The 22,670-nt window shown below is 37.3% G+C and overlaps 1 protein-coding gene across 13 annotated transcripts in view; it reads left to right on the top strand.

The window, feature by feature from the left end:
• The window catches only part of ZMYND11 (zinc finger MYND-type containing 11), a 127,882-nt gene that overhangs the window by 58,999 nt on the left and 46,213 nt on the right, over positions 1-22,670 (top strand). For 12 of the 13 annotated variants that reach the window (XM_081227750.1, XM_081227759.1, XM_081227756.1 and 9 more), the window contains exon 3: positions 19,545-19,704. In XM_081227750.1, coding sequence (XP_081083876.1) covers positions 19,545-19,704 — 160 coding nt within the window. Of the gene's footprint in view, positions 1-1,351; positions 1,438-19,544; positions 19,705-22,670 lie in introns of those variants that run through there. The other variant, XM_081227760.1, reaches the window with a different exon arrangement.

Here is a 22,670-nt window from a genome sequence, read left to right as displayed (position 1 = left end):
GGGCCTCTCACTGCTGTGGCCTCTCCCGTTGCGGAGCACAGGCCCCGGACACGGGCCCAGCCGCTCTGTGGCATGTGGGATCTTCCCGGACCGGGGCACGAACCCGTGTCCCCCGAATTGGCAGGCGGACCCCCAACCACTGCACCACCAGGGAAGCCCTGGGGATGTATTTTTATAAAAAGAGTCAATCTGAAATCAAAATACATGTATGGGATGAAGTTTGATTGTTTAAAATTAATGGGTAACCTATACCTCTGATTTAAAAGCTCATGTTTATAAATTTGATTTAATGATGATATAAAATTCCATACATGTCCGCACTTGGAAACTAAATAAGCACAAATAAATTTTGGCCTCTCCAAAATTTTATAAAATATAAAAAAACATTTTGTATTTTTAGAAACTGAAAGATGTTTTGTGATGTTTTAATCATCATAAGATGGAAACAAATGATTCATTTTATCATAAAAAAATATACGTTAGTTTAGATGAATTGAACATAAGCATAGGCAAGAGTAGCTTCTCTTTTAAAGGTCTAAATGCTAAATTATAAGTAGCACATATGATGAATTCATCAATTTTTTGAAATTTGGATAGGTGTAATGAAATTAAAACTTTGAAATAGTTGATTGCTTAGCACTTATATAAAACAAATATTTATAAAATATGTTTAAAGTCATGATGTTAGCCCGCGTTTTACAGTTTTTAAATGAAGGAGCAAAAAGGTGAAGATTCATATGACAATGAAATCAGTAACAGAAATGAAATTTAAACTTTGAATCCCTAAGATTCCCAGTATGATTCATAACTCTTTGTCAGGTTATTTTTTAAAATGTCACCTGTATTTTAATATCCAATAAAAATACTCATTGTCAAGTTATTTTTTAAAATGTCACCTATATTTTAATATCCAATAAAAATAAGTTACATGTCATTTTTTTCTCTTTAATACAAATAAATTTTTCATATCTAATTTGGATAATTATAATATAGCATTAGAGTTTCATAAGTATTCTAAGTAATAGTTATAATTTAAAGACATATTTTTGAAATAAGTATGGATTTTATATTAGTCTCTGCCAGCATTATTGGCTAACATTATTGGTGTCATTGGGAGAGGTCAAATTAATTTTTTTGTTGACTGTTGGAAAAAGCAGTTGAAACTTTCTTTCCTGTCTTGAATAACTTTGATTTTGTGTTTCTAGAGGTAACCATGTTTGTGACTAGCATGATTAGACTAACATTGGATTGGTTGACTTAGTCCCATTCAAGTTAATGTTTCAGATTAGGGCATCAATTAATTACATGTATTGCTTACTTTAGGGTCAAACCCCAGTTAGAAAATGTGACCTCTGACCTCTTGTGACATGTTTGGCATTGAAATTTGAGTTCTCCTGGAGTTCTTCCTGTCACTACAGACAGACATAAGCCCAAACTGTAAGTCTTCTTCATGTGTAGGTTGCCTTTGAAGTTGCAACTAGGTACACATTATTTATTTATTTGTTTATTTATTTATTACAGTTCAGTTTTATGAAACCCATGATTTCTAGGAACTATTTGTTAAGTTATAATTTTGTCTTTGTCAATTTCTATTCCCTCATAAGATTTATTGTAGAATAGGAAAATGGCCATTGCTTAAGTTACTTCTTTGAAAATAAAGTTAGTTTTAAAAAATTAGCAGTTAATGTTGTGCTGTATATGTACTTCCAAGAATTCGTCATTCTCATAACTACATTCTCATTTCAGTCTACATTGATTTATTCTTTCTTACATATCTTCTTATGGTAGCAGATTGGCAGGTACAGTTTACCACTGTTACCATTGTTATTTTATTTTACATAATAACAGCCTTACAGAAGAAGTAACTGATTCTGAAGAACCATAATCCACAGTTCTACAGTGAGTTTTTTCTAGTGGCACTCGCCTTGGCTTGGATTGTTGTCTAGCTGTTTTCATGTTTCACATTTCTCTAGAGTTCTGTGATGGAAACATACAGACAAGGCACAGAAAAGTGTCAATAACCATTAAAGAATAAAACAATAGTACCAAATAATAGGAGAGGTATCACAGACAGAAGACAGCTCAGCCCCATGAAAGTGGAATGTTTAATTAATAACATGATAGACCTTATTTGAGGGGGCAGTCACTGAGGGAGAGTCAGGGAGGCCTTATGGAGGGTATGGAATTGGTCAGGCCTTGGAAGTTGGATGGGATTTGGTGAGGCAGAGAGGGGAGTCAAAACAGAGGGACTGTAGAGTTTTGGGGAAAAGGGAATGAAAAGGCAGAGAGGCCCAGACTAGGAGGGTCTCTAATGCCAGCATTGAGATTTTAATCCTGTGGCTAGAGGGGAATGTAAATGTGTTTGGAGTATCCTAGACTGGATAGATTGAATGGTCCTCTTAAATGTCTGCTCTTCCCTACCTGGCCTGGGTTTTAGCCTTGTGTAATTTCCTGCCTTTGCAGTGGCAGCAGGTTCCTAATTGGGCCTCTGGTCTCCTGGTCTTGCTAGTCTGTTTTCCTCTTCCCATCATTGGTGTCAGAGATGTTTTTCAAAAACACCATCTTATCAAATGTTCCACAACTGAAAGCCGCCTTCTGTTGGCCGATGATTTCCCAATCCCTTGTGCAGGGTGTCAATACCTCGGCCTTCCTCATTTGCATCACCTCTTGCTGTTTTCCTGCTCAAGAATGGCCTGTACTCCAGACGCACTGGGCTCTCGAGGGCTTCAGCTCTGCTGTGTTCCACACTTGGCTGGGATGCCGGTCCTCCTGGACTTGTCCACTAGACAGACTCCTTTTTCAAGACATATCTCCTAGGAAGTCATTTCTGACACCTTTAAGTTGACCTAAGCCTCACATTTTATCAGTTTTCTAGATTTTAGGTCTGATTATGTTCTTGATTTCCCCATTGTGCGTAAAGTGCAAATACTTGAACAAGGTGTTTGTGCTGAGCCTTTCACAGTCGGACCCTAACTTTCCTTCTTCCATGACTTGCCTCCCCCAGTTCAGAGCCCATCTGATGAGACTGTTCTCAGTTGCCTCAGAACCCTGTTATTTTGATTCTTTATTTTGTATTTTTCCTTCATTAATGGACAGAGCATCCCCTTTCTTTTAAGATCCAACTTAAACATGATTTCCTTTGAGATATTGATTTATTCCTCACTATAACCAATCCCTTTACTCTTACTCTTTGCTCACATAGTAACATGTATAAAGCTGAATTTTTATTATTTGTTATAGCCTTTTATGATCTTTAAAAAATATTTCGGCTTCCTTTGCTGTTTGTGAGCATCTTGAGGGTAGAGCATGCATCTTCCCTACCTTTGGATCTTAGTATGAAGCATAGTAGCTAGGACAAGATGCTGAGAAAAGGTTTCTTAATTATAATAAACATTCAGTTGCATTAACTGAAGAAGTAGTTTCAAAGAAGATTATAATAATTGAGAACATCGAGTCATTATTTTGTGACAAGCACAATGCCCTATATGATTTCTCATTTAATTTTCACACTGGAACTCCGTGAGGTCTATTGTCATTAGCCTCATTTTGTTGATGAAGATGATGAAGCTTAGGCAGGTGAAATAAAATGCCTACAGCCACACAGGTTTTTGGCAGTAGAACTGAAATTTGAATATAGATCTAATGTCATAGTCCCAGCTCCTAACCATTAAATGTTTCCTTTTGATATTTAATGAATTTATATCTGTATCCTTGCAAACTTTGAAGTTTTAACAACATTGTCATCTACTTGGTGTTTCCATATTATCTCATTTCAGCCTAACAGCAACTCTGACATTCATATTAGCCCCACTTTATGTGTAAAGAATATGAGGCTGTATGAATAAATTATTTGTCACAGGTTAAATGTCAGAATTAGGGAGAACCTAGTTCTTCAGAGTATAATCTAATTTTAAAAATAAATTCATTGATGATGCTGTTTAGGTTTGAAGTTTATTACTTTTTTGTTCAATGCACTTTTAAAATAAAACATTGGTTGTATACCTATCCACATGTAAAGCACCTAGCGGCAGATCATTATTATGACTTCTAATTTTTTTTATTGTGGTAAAGTCTACAGAACATAACATTTACCATCTTAGCCATTTTTAAGAATGCAGCTCAGTGGTGTGAAATACACCCACGTTGTGGTGCTGCTGTCACCACCCCCCATCTCCAGAGCTCTTTGCATCTTGCAAAACTGAAACTCATTACCTATTAAACAGTAACTCCTCCTTCCCCCCAGACCCTAGCAGCCACTATTCTACTTTCTGTTCCTATGACTGTGACTACTCAAAGTACCTTATATAAATGGAATCACACAGTATTAGTCTTCTTGTGACTGGCTTATTTCATTTAATATCATGTCCTCATGTTCATCCATGTTGTAGCATATTGCAGAATTTTCTTCCTTTTTAATGATGAATAATATTCCATTGTATATATAGACCACCTTATGCTTATCCGTTCACCCATCATTGAACACTTGGGTTGCTTCCATGTTCTAGCTATTGTGAACAATGCTGCTGTGAACATAGGTGTACATATACCTCTTTGAGACTCTGCTTTCCATTCTTTTGGGTATGTACCCAGAAGTAGAATTGCTGGATCATATGATGATTCTATTTTTAATTTTGTGAGGAGCCACCATACTGTTTTCCACAGCAGCTGTACCATTTTACATTCCCACCAGCAGTGCACAAGAGTTCCAAATTTTCTGTGACCTAGTCAACACTTATAATTTTCTGTTTTGATAGTAGCCATCCTGATGGGTGTGAATGGTATCTCGTGTTTTGTTTTGTTTTGTTTTAATTGGAGTATAGTTGCTTTACAATGTTGTGTTAGTTTCTACTGTGCAGCAAAATGAATCAGCTATATATATATACATATATCTTTTTTGGATTTCCTTCCCATTTCGTTTACCACAGTGCATTAAGTAGCCTTGTTGTGTTTTGATTTACATTGCCCTAATGATGAGTGATGTTGAGCATTTTTTCATGTGCTTATTGGCCCTTTAAACATCTTCTTTGGAGAAATGTCCGTTCAGGTCCTTTGCCTGTTTTTTTTTTGTGTGTGTGATACGCGGGCCTCTCACTGTTGTGGCCTCTCCCGTTGCAGAGCACAGGCTCCGGACACGCAGGCTCAGTGGCCATGGCTCACGGGCCCAGCCGCTCTGCGGCATGTGGGATCTTCCCAGACCAGGGCACGAACCCGTGTCCCCTGCATTGGCAGGTGGACTCTCAACCACTGTGCCACCAGGGAAGCCCCCTTTGCCCGTTTTTGAATCAGGTTTATATGTTGTTGAGTTTTAGGAGTTCTCTGTATGTTCTGGATAATAATTTCTCATCAGATATATGATTTTTGAATATTTTCTCCTTTTTGTGGGTTGCCTTTTAACTCTGTGGGTAATGTCTCTTGATGTACAAAATTTTAAAATTTTCATGAAGTCCAATTTGACTATATTTTCTTTTGTTGCCTGTGCCTTCGATGTCACATCCAAGAGATCATCACCAAATCCAGTGTTGTGAAGCTTTTGTCCTAAGTTTTCTTCCAAGAGTTTTATTGTTTTTGATCTTACATTTAGGTCTTTTATCCATTTTGAGTTTATTTTTGTATATTCTGTTAGGTGAAAGTCTGATATCATTCTTTTGCATTTTGATGTCCAGTTTTTACAGCACCATTTGTTGAAAAGAGTGTTCCCCACTGAGTAGTCTTGGCACCCTTGTCAAAAATCCTTTGGCAGTATATGCAAGGATTTTATTTCTGGGCTATCTTATTCCATTGTCTGTATGTCTGTCTTTATGCCAGTACCACACTGTTTGGATTACTGTAGCTTTGAAGTAGATTTTGAAATCAGGAAGTATGAGTCCTTCAATTTTTTCTTCTTCTTTCAAGATTGTTTTAGCTATTTGGGGTCCATTGAGATTCCATATGAATTTTCTGATTGGTTTTTGTATATATGAAAAAGAGTCATTGGGATTTTGATAAGGATTGCATTGAATCTGTAGATTGCTTTGGGTAATATTGACATTTTAATAATATTAGTTCTTCCAATCCACAAACATGGGATGTGTTTCCATTTACAGTTGACCCTTGAACAACAAAGGTTTGAACTGTGCGGGTCCACTTATACACAGACATTTAAAAAATAAATATGTACTACAGTACTACATGATCTGCAGTTGGTTGAATCCATGGATGTGGAACCATAGATATGGAGGGCTGACTGTAAGGATATACATGGATTTTTGACTGTATGGGTGTAGGCGCACCCAACCCCCATGATGTTCAAGGGTCAGCTGTATTTATGTCTTTAATTTCTTTCAGCAGTGTTTTGTAGTTTTCATTGTATAAGTCTTTCACCTCATTGGTTAATTTAATTCCTAAGTATTTTATTCTTTTTGACACTGTTGTAAATGGAATTATTGTAATAATTTCCTTTTCAGATAATGTCAAATACTGTGCTCATTTTACTTTTTCTTTTCCAATTTAGATTCCTTTTATATCTTTTTCTTGCCAAACTGCTCTGGCTAGAACTTCCAGTACTACGTTGACTAGAAGTGGTGAAAGCAGGCATCCTTATCTTGTTCCTCATCTTAGAGGAAAAGCTTTCAGTCTTTCACCATTGAGTATGATGGTTGCTGGGGGGTTTTCATATATGGCTTTTATTATGGTGTAGTAGTTTCCTTCTGTACCCCATTTGCTGAGTGTTTTTTTATCATGAAGAGGTGCTGAGTGTTGTCAAATGCCTTATCTGCATCTATTGAGGTCATCATAGGATTTTTTATCTTTCATTCTGTTAGCGTGCTGTGTTAACGTTTGTTGATTTACATAGTTTGATCCATCCTTGTGTCTATAAAGCACCTAGTGGCAGAGCATTACTGTTAAATTTTTTTTTAAACTTCTAAAAGTAACATAACCATATTGTAGGATACTTGCAGAAAAGTAAAAAGCAGAAAAATAATCACCTGTAATTTCCCTACTCCAGTTCCAGTAAGGGACCCATTTTGATGTATTTCTTTCTGGTCATTTTTCACATGCTTATTATTTTCTCAACATTGTTTAACCTTTTTCCTTGTTGTTATATGGTTACCATAAATTATTATTAGTAATGGTTGCACAGTATTCCATCTGGTGAGACTGTTCCGTGCTGTTTTGGGAGGGAGGAGGGATGAGTAGTAAGATAAACATTTATTGTAAGGTTACATTACATTATCTTACCTTCAAATCAACTGCATGGATTGACACTATTAATTTTACTTAAGGATATGCCCACTGGGATACAGAGAGGTTAAATCACTTGTTCAGGGTCACGTAGCTAGTAAGTTGTAAAGCTGGTATTTGAACTGAGACCTGGTGACTTAAGAGGCCATGCTTTTTCCCCTTTACTTTTGTATTGCCTCCATATGTCATTTATTAAATTCTTACAACAACTCGTAAGTGTTTTAATATTCAGTAATATAAGTAATGAAGGTGAAAGCTTAGAGGATAAACAGTGGGTGGTACAGGAACCATTGGTGTAGAGTGGGTTAGTGCTGGGCGCTGGGCTGATCGCTTTACATTCATTACCTTGTTCAGCTTTTATTACGACCCTGTGGGTACATATTATCATCATGCTGCCATTGGTTGGATAACTTGGGTGTTTTCAGTTTTTTCACTAGTCTCCTCATGCTTTGAACTATTTCCTTATGATGGATGCTCAGGTTGTCTCCATTTTTCCTCCACCTTGCACATAACCATGCATTGCTCCAACTCTTCACAGCTACAAGTAACAGTTTAATTTTGACCTGCATGAGTAATTTGTTGATGTGTGTATCTGGGAACATTTTGACTATAGGAAATGCATCCACTGAATTTGACCAAGCTCTCAAGAGAGGACGCCCATCTACATATTCATTAGTGCACAAGGACACAGTTTCTGCAAGTGTCTGCATATACTTGACGTCCAGTTGCATAAATTTTGTCACTCATATATTTTAATTTACATTTCTGTCTTTATTAGAGCACCAGTTCTTGGTGTCCTTATAAGGTTTTGGCCTTTCTTTTCTGTGGATGTCTGTTTTTGTACTTTGCCCATTTTCCCATTGGGGTTGTCTTTTTCTGTTGATTTGTAGAAGCTCTTGCTGTTAATTCTCCTATATACTTTATGCTTTGTAAATATTTTTTCTTATTCTGTTAATCTGTTTATTAATCTTTCCCAAAGTGTTCTTTGTTGAACAGAAATTTTAGATTTTGATATGATCAAATTCAATATTTTTTGCCTAATGTTTTGTGCTTTTGAAATTTTATTTAAGGAATCCTTCTTCTTAATTAGACCACAAGAATTAGGTCTTTATCTGTAGTTCTCTTTTTATGCAGTGGTAGAAAAGGATGCAGTTTTATTTTTCTCTCTATAGTGAGTCTGCCTGCTTCTTTAGAATTTGAACTTTAGAGTCAGTAACTCTTGGAGATGTTTTAGGGGCCCTTAGCACACCATATAGTTTACTCTTAAATATTTAGTCGTGCCATTTTTTGTTTGCCCTCGGCCCCTGCAACCTCTTCCCACCAATAAGTAAGCTTTATAGGTAAGGATCTTTTTCTGTTTTGTGTATTGGTATATGCCAAGCACCAAAAGATAGTGACTGGCACATGACATTCACTCAGCAGCATTCACCTTACTTGTGAATGTTGAGTGCATGTCTGCTCTTTTCCTGTAGCCAGTGTCCTTGCTACAGAAAGCTTGAAATATCTACTAGAACTAGACTGTTTCTGTTATCAGCTCTCCTATTAACTAGCTGTGTTTTCTCAGGGAAGTCAGTTTCCTTTCTTCATCTGCAAATTAATGCCCCTGTGTAACCACCATCTTAATCAAGATATAGAAAGTTGTCATCACCCCCAAAAGTTCCCTTGTCGTCCTTTATAGTCAGTTCACCTGTTCCCCAGCCCCAGGCAGTGATTGCCTTTTCTGTCACAGTGACTGATTATCTTTGCTTGTTCTAGAATTTTATATAAATGGAATCATATAGTATATTCTTTTTCGTGATTAGCTTCTCCTGGTCAGCATGTTTTGAGATTCATGTGCTACGTATATTGATAGTTTATTCCTTTTTTATTGCTAAGTAGTATTCCATCATATGGATATACCACAGGTTTTTTTTGTTCGTTTGTTTTACTTTTTGGTCACACCGCATGGCATGTGGGACCTTAGTTCCCTGACCAGGGTTTGAACCCGCGCCCCCTGCAGTGGAAGCGTGGAGTCTGGACTGCTAGGGAAGTACCTATGCTACAGTTTTTAAAATCCAGTCATCTGCTGAGGGCCGTTCGGGATTATGATAAAAGCTACAATCTGTTTTTGTGTACTGGTGTAGATGATGTATGTTTGGATAAATACCTAAGAGTAGAATACCTGTAACTGGGGCCATAAAAAAGGATGGATGGTGGATGGTTTTTAATTTGTGTATGTATATTATATTTATATGTGTATCAAATAAATATAAACAGCATGTTTTATAGAACTTCATTTGTTCCAAAAATATTTTGGGGACAATTAGAAAAAGAATTAAGTAGCGTAAATAGAGTAAGGTAGTACGTATCAGAAGGGGACGGGAAGGGTGAAGAAAAGAGAAATGAACATTGATCTGAATGACCTAATCAACCATTACAGTAGTATAACTCTCTCTCCTGTATGTATATACATCTATATATTTTAAAATCTTGTCCATTTATATCTTTAATATTACACCATGAACATTTTCTCACACTGTTGTGTTTTTTAAAACAATAACTTTATTAGGTGCATTTTGCTCTATTGGGTGAATATGTAACTTATTTTATATCCATAATTTATTTTACTGTTATGGACACTTGGATCCTTTTTTTTCCCTATAAAATTTCAGGTGTGAGGAACATTTTTCTACATAAATCCCATATCTCATACAGATTGTTTCCATAGAAGTAGAATTACTGGGTCCAATGATAGGGCCATCTATAAGGTGTTGAGAGAAAGTGCTTTCCAGACAGTGTTTTTAGCAAAGCTGTGTTGAGAGTGGCTGTCTTAATGCATTTTTACCAGCTCTGAGAATAATTTTAAGTATCTTGCTCACTTGACAGGTGAAATAGTTTTCTTACTGTTATAGTTTTGCATTTTAAGAATACAGGCTCTTTGTCATATTTGTAATAAAATAATTGTTTGCTTTTCTTTTAAATTTTTATTTATTTATTTATTTATGGCTGAGTTGGGTCCTCATTGCTGCACACGGGCTTTTCTCTAGTTGTGGTGAGCGGGGGCCACTCCTTGTTGCGGTGCGCGGGCTTCTCATTGTGGTGGCCTCTTCCGCTGTGGAACATGGGCTCTAGGTGCATGGGCTTCAGTAGCTGTAGTTCGTGGGCTCTAGAGTGCGGCTCAGCAGCTGCAGTGCACCGGCTTAGTTGCTCCGTGGCATGTGGTATCTTCCTGGACCCAGGCTTGAACCCATGTCCCCTGCATTGGCAGGCGGACTCCCAACCACTGCGTCACCAGGGAAGCCCCTGTTTGCTTTTCATTTGCAGAATGGAAGTCAGTGGTGGTTGCTCCAGAGGCTAGAAAAAAAAAATGGATTTGTGATGTTTATGTCATGGAGAAATTTCACATTTCTTATCTAGTCAGATATTTTGGATCTTCTCCTCTGTTATGTCCATAGCTTTTATACTCAGAATGTCCGTTAACATCATGAGATTAGATCGATCTTCACTTAAAATTTTATCTCAAATGTGATGTTTTCAGTTGAGTCTTTTTTCAGCCCCTGAGCCAGTTCAGTGAGGCCAGTTGGGAGCCGTTAGGTACAGAAATTATGGGGCAGTACTGATTTTATCCAGATCATCCAGAGTACACTTAAAATAAATTTGCTATATTGCCATCAAAATGAAGACCTCTAGCCTTCATGATAGTGTGAAGGTGTAAGTAAGGCAGTGGTCCCCAAACTTTTTGGCACCAGGGACTGGTTTTGTGAAAGACAATTTTTCCACGGACCGGGGGTTGGGGGGAGGTGGTTCAGGCAGTAATGGGAGCGGTGGGGAGCGATGGGGAGCGGCACATGAAGCTTCTTCGCTCACTTGCCCGCTGCTCACCTCCTGCTGTGTGGCCCGGTTTGTAACAGGCCTCGGCCTGGGGGTTGGGGACCCCTGAGGTAAGGGTCAGGAGGACAATACTAGGCGTTCCTTATATTTTTTAATTAACAGAAAACATACCAGTGCATTTTTTGGTGGTTCCTTCTTCTGCAGGGTATGATCATAGTGATATTGTTTTCATTAGTGTGCCCATCTCTCAATATACTCATTTCAAACTGCATGACACAAGTTTCTGAGATGGAATCATTATTAGAAGGGTTAAAGATAGATAATTAATTTTAGGAAATTATGATTCATAAGACTTCTTTTGTAAAAATGTTAAATTAGCAATGGCTGTTACCATCAACTATATTTTTTTGTCTTGGAACATGCAGAATTATCTCAGGGGAGATGAAATAACCCTGGGTTCTGCAGCCTTTTGCTTGGGCACACTTCAGTGCTCAACACCTGTTGGAAAGTAGCATCCTAGGAGAGACACTGGGAGGGAAATTATTGGAAAGAAAATGAATAGGATGGGAGAAAATTAAAAAGCTGTTGAAAAAGTTCAGAGAAATTGACTATATAATATTTAAATTGTAGACATTTACATACTATTTCATGATTTATATTAAGTGAAATTAAAATAGGAGACTAGATGGCCATTCTAAATGCATCTCAAACCCAAACTGCTCTTTTTGTCTCTTTATTTGAAGATCAGTCCTTGTGATGGATATGTAGCATGTAAGAAAATGAGAGACCTGGAGTGACCTTAACCTGAATTATTAGCATAAGTATTTTCACAGGCACCAAACCTTCCTGAGTACTTGATGATCTAAGAAAAGGAAAAATGGGTTGGGACCCTTTGTTATATTTTAGGTATTGTTTGAGTCACTCAGTCATTCAGAATATATTTATAATTACCTTGGATAGTCTTAAGGCTTATCCAGTATGCTTAGCCTATAATACTGAGTAAGATGATGTTACTCCTCATTTGTGTAACATCTGCAGCACTCTGGTTCTGTTCTACTTTTTGAGAAAAACAGGTGAGAAAAAGTAAGGAATTCCTCAAGTTTAGGCATTGCTCTGAACTAAGGAAGTCGAGCCCAACATGCTGTCACTAAGAGAAAGGAAAGTTCTCTTTTATTGTGCCTTCATCCATGCTCTACTGCTGTTTGAGTGCACAGTGGCTAAGAAGACCCATTTGTGTGGTGAAATTCAGTGGATTAAAATGTATCAAGGAATAATAAAGTATAATGCGTTTCTTGTTAAAACAAAACAGCAAACTGGGACTGGAAAGGAATTTTCTTAATAAAAGCTACCAATATCCTTTAGCAACCATCATATTTATCACTTTATATTGATAAAATATATCTAATAGTAACCTTCAGCAAGTGTGTTTAATGATGAAAGTGTGTTATATGAATCCTTTGCAAGATCTGAAACAAGGATATCCATATTAATACTACCTAAGGGTACATTGTACTGGAAGTCCTAATTAGCACACTAAGAAAAGACAAGTTTAGTAGACGTACTTAGACAAACCTAAAACTAATAAGGGTTTAGCAGGGTTTCCCAACCTTGGTGTACCAGCAACCACCAACCAGAAAATATTAAATAAAACCCTCTTTTCAAAAGAAACAAAAAACATGCAGTCCCTAGGAAAAACCCAAAAGATGTGCAAGAGTTTTATGGGGAAAAATTATAAGACCTTATTAAGGACATAGAAAAAGCTATAAATAAATGAACAATTATGCAGAGTTCATCAGTGAAAGTTAACATTACTTAATATTGTAATGGTATTTATTCTCCTCTAATCTAAATCACAGCAGTGTTTTTCATGGATCTTGCCGATTGACTTTAAAATTATTATGGATGAATAGAGGACAGAAGAGCTAAGATGAGTTTAGAAAGGAAGGAGGGGATCTGCCCAAGATTGGCAAGCTTGTGTGGGAGAAAGGAGCTTTCGTACATTTGGATGGATGGTAGATGGTGGCTACTTTTTCGTAAAAATAGTCTTTAGCCAATAGGTACATGAACAAAAATCAAAAGGGACTACTGTTTAAAAAAAAAAAGTCTTCCTCCTACCCCTGCCTGCTGAACCAATGTTCTTGGAAGTAATGTCTTTTACAGTTCCTGGAATATACCTCTAGAACTCTTATACAGAGATAATTATATAATGTTTTTGAGAAATTGTACCATTTTATACCATGATTTTTTTTCACTGACTTTTTTTTTAAATTGAGGTATAAGTGACAAATAACATTGTATTAGTTTTAGGTATACAAGATAATGATTCAATATTTGTGTGTATTGCAAAATGATCACCTTAAGTCTAGTTAACATCCATCACCACACAGTTACAAAAAACTTTTTTCTTGTGATGAGGAATTTTAAGATCTATTCTCTTAGCAACTTTCAAATATGCAGTACAATAGTATTAATTATAGTCACCATGATGTACACTATATCTCCATGAGTTATTTATCTAATAACTGGAAGTTTGTACCTTTTGACCATGGTCACCCGTTTTGCCCACTCCCCTCCCCACTCCCCACCTCTGGCAACCACCAGTCTGTTCTCTGTATCAAATGAGCTTTTTTTTTTTTTGGTTTGTTTCACATATAAGTGAGATCATATGGTATTTGTCTTTCCATGTCTGACTTATTTCACTTAGCATGATGCCTTCAAGATCCATCTGTGTTGTCACAAAAGGCAAGATTTATTTCCTTTTTTGTGGCTAATATTCCATTATATATCTGTATCTCACATTTTCTTTATTCATTCGTCTGTCCATGGACACTTAGGTTGTTTCCATGTCTTGTCTCTTGTAAATATCTTGGCTATTGTAAATAATGCTTCAGGGAACATGGGGGTGCAGATGTGTTTTCATTTTCTTCAGATAAATACCCAGAAATAGAATTGCTGGATCATATGGTAGTTCTATTTTAAATTTTTTGAGGAATCTCCATTTCTTTTCTATAGTGGCTAAAGCAATTTACATTCCCACTAACACCGTACAAAGGTTCCCTTTTCTCCACATCCTCACCAACACTTGTTATCTCTTGTCTTTTTGATGATGGCCATTCTAATAGGTGTGAAGTGATATCTCATTGTGATTTTTGATTTGCATTTCCCTGATGATTAGTGATGTTGAGCATCTTTTCATATACCTGTTGGCCATCTGTATGTCTTCTTTGGAGTGTCTGTTCAGGTCCTCTGCCTGGTTTTTAGTTGGGTTGTTTTTTGCTATTGAATTGTATGAATTCTTTATATATTTTGGATATTATCCCTTATACCATGATTTTTTAAATACAATATATCTTAGAACTTATGTCATCTTAATGTCTGTAACACTGCTTCATTTCTTTTAATGATTATATAATAACCCTTGGCATGTTATATTATAAATTAGCCAGGTCCCTAAGATGTATGTTTAGATGTTTCTCATCTCTTCTTGCTGTCAAAAATGCTAAAATGAATTTCCTCCCTTGGGTATTATTTCACACGCATCTGTGTCTATAGGATGAATATCTAGAAGCAGAATTGCTGAGAAGTTCTTGTTTAATCCTCTACAGAACTTTAGAATCAACTTGCCTAGTTTGTGGTGGTGTTCAGTTAAATTATCTTAGAGGCAATTTGGATTTTGTTGTTTTTCATCTAAATATCGAGCATGACTTTCCATTTGCTCTTTTTTTATATCAGTAGCTTTTCAAAAATTTCTTCATATAGATCTTGTCCTTTCTTCTGTTACTAAGTATTTTATTTTTCTTATTGCTGTAGTAAATAATTGGGGTCTTGTCTTATTTTAAATCTCCTAAATTTTTTTGTTATGTATGTGTATATGAATGCTATTAATTTTAGTATATTAGTTTGTACCCAAACAAATAATTGAGTAAATTCTTTGATTTAAAATAGCACACTAGCTGATTTTCTTGGTTTTTATAAGTATGTATTATGCAAATAATGATCATTTTAACTCCTTACCAACTTTTTTTTTTTTTTTTTTTTTTTTTTTTTTTTTTTTTTTTTTTTTTTTTTTGCGTTACATGGGCCTCTCACTGTTGTGGCCTCTCCCGTTGCGGAGCACAGGCTCCGGACGCACAGGCTCAACAGCCATGGCTCACGGGCCCAGCTGCTCCGCGGCATGTGGGATCTTCCCAGACCGGGGCACGAACCCGTGTCCCCTGCATCGGCAGGCGGACTCTCAACCACTGCGCCACCAGGGAAGCCCCTTACCAACTTTTATACCCTATTTCTTTCTCTATTTCAGCTATTTCAGTTGGTTATTACCTTTGGCAGAGTGTCAAAGACATTTTTGAATATTCCTGATTAGGTTAAGGAAGTGCTTTTTCATTCCCATTTTGTTAGGGGCTAGATGTTGAATTTTACTAAATAATTTTCAACATGTTTAGAAATTTTGTGATTTTTCACTTTTGATCTATTAATGGGATGAATTATATTTCTAGATTTCTTAATAATAAATCTTCCTAGAAATCCTGGAATTAAATACCCAGTTATGGTACATTCTTTTGATATTTGAATATATTAATATATTAACATTAATTTATGTTAATATTTAATATTAGACTGTATATTCAAATATTTTATTTAGGATTTTTATACCAATATTCCTATGGGACACTAGTTTTCTTTTTCTATGCAATTTTTGTGGGGTTTTGTTACAATTATTATGTTAGATTCCTTGCTTTCCTTCTTTATTATGTCCTGGAAGAGTCTAAATTGCATTGGAGTTACCTGGTCACTAAAAGTTTGATAGAATTACCTTGTGAATATGTCCCTACCTGGTGTTATTCTGGACAGGTTATTTGCCAACTTCCTCTATTTATTTCTTTGGAAACATTGGCCTTTTTAAGTATTTTCTTTTTTTCTGGTCAACTTTTGGTCATTTATATTTTCCTAGAATATCGTAGTGATTATATCTTCGCACAGAAATGAACAAAGTAGTTGCTTATGACTGTTTTAATTTCCCTTTTATATATGGCTTTGTCTCTGTAGACATTTCTTAGTTTGTATGTTTTTGTGCTTTGTGTCTTCATTCTTGATTAGATTAGCTAATGATGTCTTCATTTTGTTTTTCACTGAGAAGGAGCTCTTGGATTAATATTGTTCTACAATTTTTGTGGTTTTTTTTTCACTAGCACTGCTTTAGCTTTTTAGTTATTGTTTTTAGATTTTTTGCAGTTTCCAGATAACCTTTTGAATCAGTAGTTTATGAGAGTTTTCTTTCGTTATTAATGTCTGGTTTAAGTTCACTGCAACTAGGAAATGTCTGTATCACTTTTGAAATCTATTAAGGTCATTTTTTTTTGGCCGCGTTGGGTCTTTGCTGCTGCGTGCAGGCTTTCTCTAGTTGCAGCGAGCAGGGGCTACTCTTCGTTGCGGTGCGTGGGCTTCTCATTGTGGTGGCTTCTCTTGTTGCGGAGCATGGGCTCTAGGTGCGCGGGCTCAGTAGTTGTGGCTCGTGGGCTCAGTAGTTGTGGCACATAGGTTTAGTTGCTCCATGGCATGTGGGATCTTCCCGGACCAGGGATCGAACCGGTGTCCCCTGCATTGGCAGGCGGATTCTTAACCACTGTACCACCAGGGAGGTCCCAAGGTCATTTTTATGTCTGACTTCATGCTCAATTTTATTTATTTATTTATTTTTAATTTTTTTGCGGTACGCAGGCCTCTCACTGTTGTGGCCTCTCCCGTTGCGGAGCACAGGCTCCGGACACGCAGGCTCAGCGGCCATTGCTCACGGGCCCAGCCGCTCCACGGCATGTGGGACCTTCCCAGACCGCGGCACGAACCTGTGTCCCCTGCATCGGCAGGCGGACTCTCAACCACTGCGCCACCAGGGAAGCCCTCCTTTATTTCTTATAGTTTTTGTTTTATAACTACCTATGCCCTCTTTGTCTTTTTTAAAAATGATTTTTGCCCTGATTTCCGAAACTTATCCGTTGCAGTATTGATCCCTGTTTCATTTGGATTGCATTTTTATGATATGCCTTTGCCCATTCTTTTTCAGTCTAAGTCACTTTAAGTTTGTCTCTTGTAGATAGTATATTTTTTGTTTTGTGATCCAATATGTCTTTTTCTCTTTAATTGTTGAGTTTAGCCAATTTGTATATATTAGAAAGACAAACTTGTTTGGTTTTGGTCCTCTCATGTTTAATATCCTTTCTTTTGTTAGTTTTTGTCTTTGCTACATAATGTGTTTTTTATGAGTTTCTTCAGATAACTTAGAAATTTTGTTTTTTTTTGTTCAAAGAGTACCTTTATAAACTTAAATGCAGTGGTGTGCTTAATTCCTAAGAGAATTTCTGTTGGCTCCCTGTTATGAACAGTGAGGAAATTAGTACATTTTCACTTTTGCCCATTTCCCTTCCCCATATTCCAAACTTCAGTTGATTATTTCCATTGGTGTTGACCTTTATATATCAAAATATATTTATACCTCTACTGCATGATTTGTCTCCCTTGACTCACAGTCAGTAAAGTTGACAAATCAGTCTGTGTGGACTGACTCCACCTTGTCTTCTCCTCCCCCTTCTCCTACTACAGTGGGGCTGCGACTCCCCACGTCACTTCCTTCTTACCCTCCAGTTAACTTTAAATAGTGCTATTTTCTCTGCCAATGCAGTTATCTCCTAAACAGAAAACAGTTCTCTTCCACGAACTGAAGACACAGAAGGCTCTGCGGTCCCTCTGCCACGGTTTACTCCTTGTCTTGCTTGAAATTCATCCCCTGAGTTTAGAAGTTTCTTCAGGGATGAGTTCTTGCTTTTTTTTTTTTTTTTTTTAAATTTTTGGGCCACGCCGAGCAGCATATGGGATCTTATTTCCCCGACCAGGGATCGAATCCGCAACCCCTGCGTTGGAAGTGTGGAGTCTTAACCACTGGACTGCCAGGGATGTCCCAAGTTCTTGCATTTTTTTTTAATTAATTATATTTATTTTTGGCTGCATTGGGTCTTTGTTGCTGCGCATGAGCTTTCTCTAGTTGCAGTTGAGCGGGGTCTACTCTTCGTTGTGGTGCGCAGGCTTCTAATTGAGGTGGCTTCTCTTGTTACAGAGCACTGGCTCTAGGGCCTGTGGGCTTCAGTAGTTGTGGCACACGGGCTCAGTAGTTGTGGCTCGCGGGCTCTAGAGTGCAGGCTCAGTAGTTTTGGCACGCGGGCTTAGTTACTCCATGGTATGTGGGATCTTCCTGGACCAGGACTCGAACCTGTGTCTCCTGCATTGGCAGAAGGATTCTTTTTTTTTTTTTTTTTTTTTTTTGCGGTACGCGGGCCTCTCACCGCTGTGGCCTCTCCCGTTGCGGAGCACGGGCTCCAGACGCGCAGGCTCAGCGGCCACGGCTCACGGGCCCAGCCGCTCCGCGGCACGTGGGATCCTCCCGGACCGGGGCACGAACCCGTGTCCCCTGCATCGGCAGACGGACTCCCAACCACTGCGCCACCAGGGAAGCCCGGCAGAAGGATTCTTAACCACTGCGCCACCAGGAAGCCCTTGCATTTTGAAAATGATTTGTTTTGACTGCTTTGATACTTAAATGACAGATTAACTGGATACAGAATCCTTGTGTCGTACTTAATTTTCTTGCAGACCCTTGGGCACTTCTGCTCTGTCTTCCAGCACAGAATGTTTCTCTGGAGAGACTGAGGCCAGCCTGGTTGTCTCATAGTATGTTTTTGTGTTGGGCTACCCTAGTTTACTGGTAGAGGGTGTTGGGATTTGATTGGAGGGGAATGGAAAATGGCACAAATTCAGCTGTAGCTGTAACATTTTATTTCCTTAAAAAACAAAATGATATGAAGCAAATATGCCATGAGTTCAGTATGATTGCTGAGTACAAGAGATTCTGCAATATTATTCTCTGTGGTACAGGGTGTGTTTGAAATAAAATTTTTTAATTAAAAAATATGCCATGTTACTATAAATCAGAGAGAGCTTATATTTAGTGATCGAGTTCAAAATATATTTAATTGAAAATCACATTTTTGCCTTATCGATCACAGCATTCATTCTTGTTTTCTTTATATGTTGACAACCACTCGTGTAATTTCTGTATTTTCTTTAGTGTCATTCCCTAAGTTTTGAGTAAAAGTACTTTATATTCTAACATCTTGAAGATTATAAAATTCTAGACTTAGAATCTGTAGAGTGGAGGTTAGTGGCAATTGCTCCAGAGGCTAGAACTAAATGGGATGTTTGACTAAAATCTGTTAAATGATTTATATATGCTAGTTTGGGACTATTTTGAACACATATTCCTCTAAATATACAAAGTAGACTTAAGGTTTAAAATATCGTGATAATTGAAAGAGTTAAGTATTGAGGACTGGCTTTTCTCTCTTTCTTCAGGGCTCTGATAAGTATGTCACAATAAAAGAGAAATCACCTCTATTTTCTTATTTTTATCCATTTTTATTTTTTAGTACTAAGGGATTTTAAATTTGTTTTTCCTCTGTATTCAGGTACATGTCTCGAGTCCACGGTATGCATCCAAAAGAGACCACTCGTCAGCTGAGCTTGGCTGTGAAAGATGGTCTTATTGTGGAAACGCTAACAGTGGGCTGCAAAGGTTCAAAAGCTGGTATCGAACAGGAAGGATATTGGTTGCCAGGCGATGAGATTGTAAGTTTTTTTTATTTTATAAATCTGGAACGTTATTTGAATATAACCCATAGAAATTTATTTTCAGAAGTTTAGTAATATTCACTTCCACAGTTTTTATTAACATTAAGGACCTGCATAGGATGGATACTTTCCTTCCTGATTCTTTAGGAGAAAACTTGGAGCCTGCTTTTTCTGTCTAGATTACCTTGAATCTGAAAAATAAAACAAAGGAAAGCCCTTTTAATGTATGCACAATTTAATGGTATTCCTAAGCATTTTCTTCAGTAAATATTAGTAAAAAATGTTTTGATGAGGATAATGTTGATGCCATCTAGACAGATTTGAAAGGGATATATACTTTTTTACTTAGGGGCACATATAGAAGTACATTTTTTTAATGTAAAGATTGGTTTCATGTGTACTATTTCTGTCTTCCTACCTTATTTGCTTTTGATTTTTCTAATACCTTCATGAAAAGTCTGTTTTTGGAAAGGGAAGCTTTCAAATATAATAAACATTAATTTTTTAGTTCTGAAAGGAATAGATTTAGTAATTAGATACATTGAGAGTGTTTTATCATAAATTTTCTAAAACCTAAAATTATAAAAATGACACAAAATCTTAAAATTGGTCATTTGTGGAAACACTTCCGCAAAACATTGTCTTTCCCTTTCTGGCTCTTGGCATTTGAGCCAACACACAGACACCCACCTGTCAGGTCTGAGAGCAATAAACTAAGAACACTTTTCTGTAGGGAGCTGGTCCATAGAGGCAGCTATCAGTTATATCTTAGAGAAGCTGTTAGTGTTTTACACTGTTCTTGTCAATTTAATATGTGCCCTGAAAGTTTCTGGAAAGAAAATTCACGTTTTACACAAACAGAAAACATGGAAGAAAAAAATGTTTAATTTCATTGCTATCATTTGATTTGTGCACTAGAAGAGTTCTTGAAAACTTAGGTGAAAATGTTTATACCAGTATAATTCTTCTGTAAGCTGATTCTTCTTTACCTTACAGAAAAGTAAAGCTTTTTGCCAATAAAGAAACTTTGGGTGCCAGGCCATAATAATAATAATAATGTCAAGTGACATAAATCTATGTACAGCAGACATTTGAAGGAGGGCCATGGTTAGTTGATAGCTTATTATACACTCAAAATAATCTAGATAATATAAAATTTCTAGTCCCAAAACACTTAGCCATGTACAGATTTAGTACAGAAGGGTATATTGATACTGGGTTGGCCAAAAAGTTTGTTTAGATTTTTCCATAACATGTTACAGAAAAACCCAAACAAACTTTTTGGCCAAGCCAGTAATTTCTGAGATTTATATAGTAAGTAACCAATAGTAAATGCAACTTAATCCACAGGACTTTGGTTTGTGGATCATGTGTACATTTATTCATAAAAGTGATTTTATTTCTCCTTTTTATTTATTTATTTTAATTTTTTTGCGGTACGCGGGCCTCTCACTGTTGTGGCCTCTCCCATTGCGGAGCACAGGCTCCGGACGCACAGGCTTAGCGGCCATGGCTCACGGGCCCAGCCGCTCGGCGGCATGTGGGATCTTCCCAGACCAGGGCACGAACCCGTGTCCCCTGCATCGGCAGGCAGACTCTCAACCACTGCGCCACCAGGGAAGCCCCTATTTCTCCTTTTTAGATTTGTCCTTTTCCATGTGCTTTTTTCCCCCTTCAAGTTGAGGGTTTTTTGTTCAGTTTAATTCAACAAGCAGTTAATGAGTTGTATGTTCATGACTACATTAGGTTCTGTATTCTACTTTTATTTTTACATGTTTTTACTGCATATATTTTTATAGCATCATCCTTTTTCTTTTTTCTAGATGAAATCTTACATGTAAATCAAACAGATTTTATTCTGGTTGATTCTTATTCACAAGCATTTTTATACCAAGTATGCGTATATGATTTAAGTACAACTAAGTATATAAAAATTATACCTAGTTTATGAAATATGCAACTATTAAAAATACATAGGCAATGTAGTGTAGTTGAAAGAGGTAAGGTCATATATGTTACAATTGATGGGGGTTTCAATCCCATCTCAAATATTTTTTTTATTAATTTATTTATTTTTGGCTGCATTGGGTCTTCATTGCTGCCCGTGGGCTTTCTCTAATTGTGGTGAGTGGAGGCTACTCTTCGTTGCGATGCACGGGCTTCTCATTACGGTGGCTTCTCTTGTTGCGGAGCACGGGCTCTAGGCTCACGGGCTTCAGTAGTAGGGGCTCACGGGCTTGGTTGCTCCGCGGCATGTGGGATCTTCCCGGCCCAGGGCTCGAACCCGTGTCCCCTGCATTGGCAGGCAGATTCTTAACCACTGTGCCACCAGGGAAGCCCCTCAAATATTTTTTTAGTTGTGTGACCTTGAGGAAATTTCTTAACCTCTGATGCTCATTCCTCACCTGTAACAGGGACATAATATAGCTTTCATTTGATTGTTTTGAGGATTAACGATATTTTCTGTAGAAAGCATATAACTATGTACTCAAAGCAAGTTTTTGACCAGTGAATAAGTATGTTTAAAACAAGAAGTGCCTATATATAGTGTAGCAAAAGCACACAAATTTCTTACTAAACAGCAAGCAAAAATTCCCATCACGTTTTTTTTTTTACTTTTAACCTGTAACCTCAAACACAAGATTTGTTAAGAGATTTTCCCTTAGGATGATGGATCTATATTTAAGGCGTAGATATAAAATGATGAAACTAATTATATGTGTATCTCATGGCTATGGCCGGTGGACCACCTGGCGACCCTGGGGCTGTCTGTGTGCTATGGTTTTCATGCCCTTAGAATACTCTAGAAGGACACACGACTGACATGGGTCACACTTGGCAGAGCACAGTCATCTTACAATGGCCAGCTCTGTGTGTTTGTAGGGACTGTGTGGCCTGTGCATGCAGGCTGCTGTGTATCGGGGCTTATGTGCAGGCTGCTGTGTATCGGGGCTGGTTTTGAA

This window comes from Mesoplodon bidens (genome assembly GCF_964165515.1).
Source record: "Mesoplodon bidens genome assembly, chromosome: 3".
Lineage (NCBI taxonomy): Eukaryota > Metazoa > Chordata > Mammalia > Artiodactyla > Ziphiidae > Mesoplodon > Mesoplodon bidens.
This window is presented reverse-complemented; position numbering and strand designations above follow the sequence as displayed.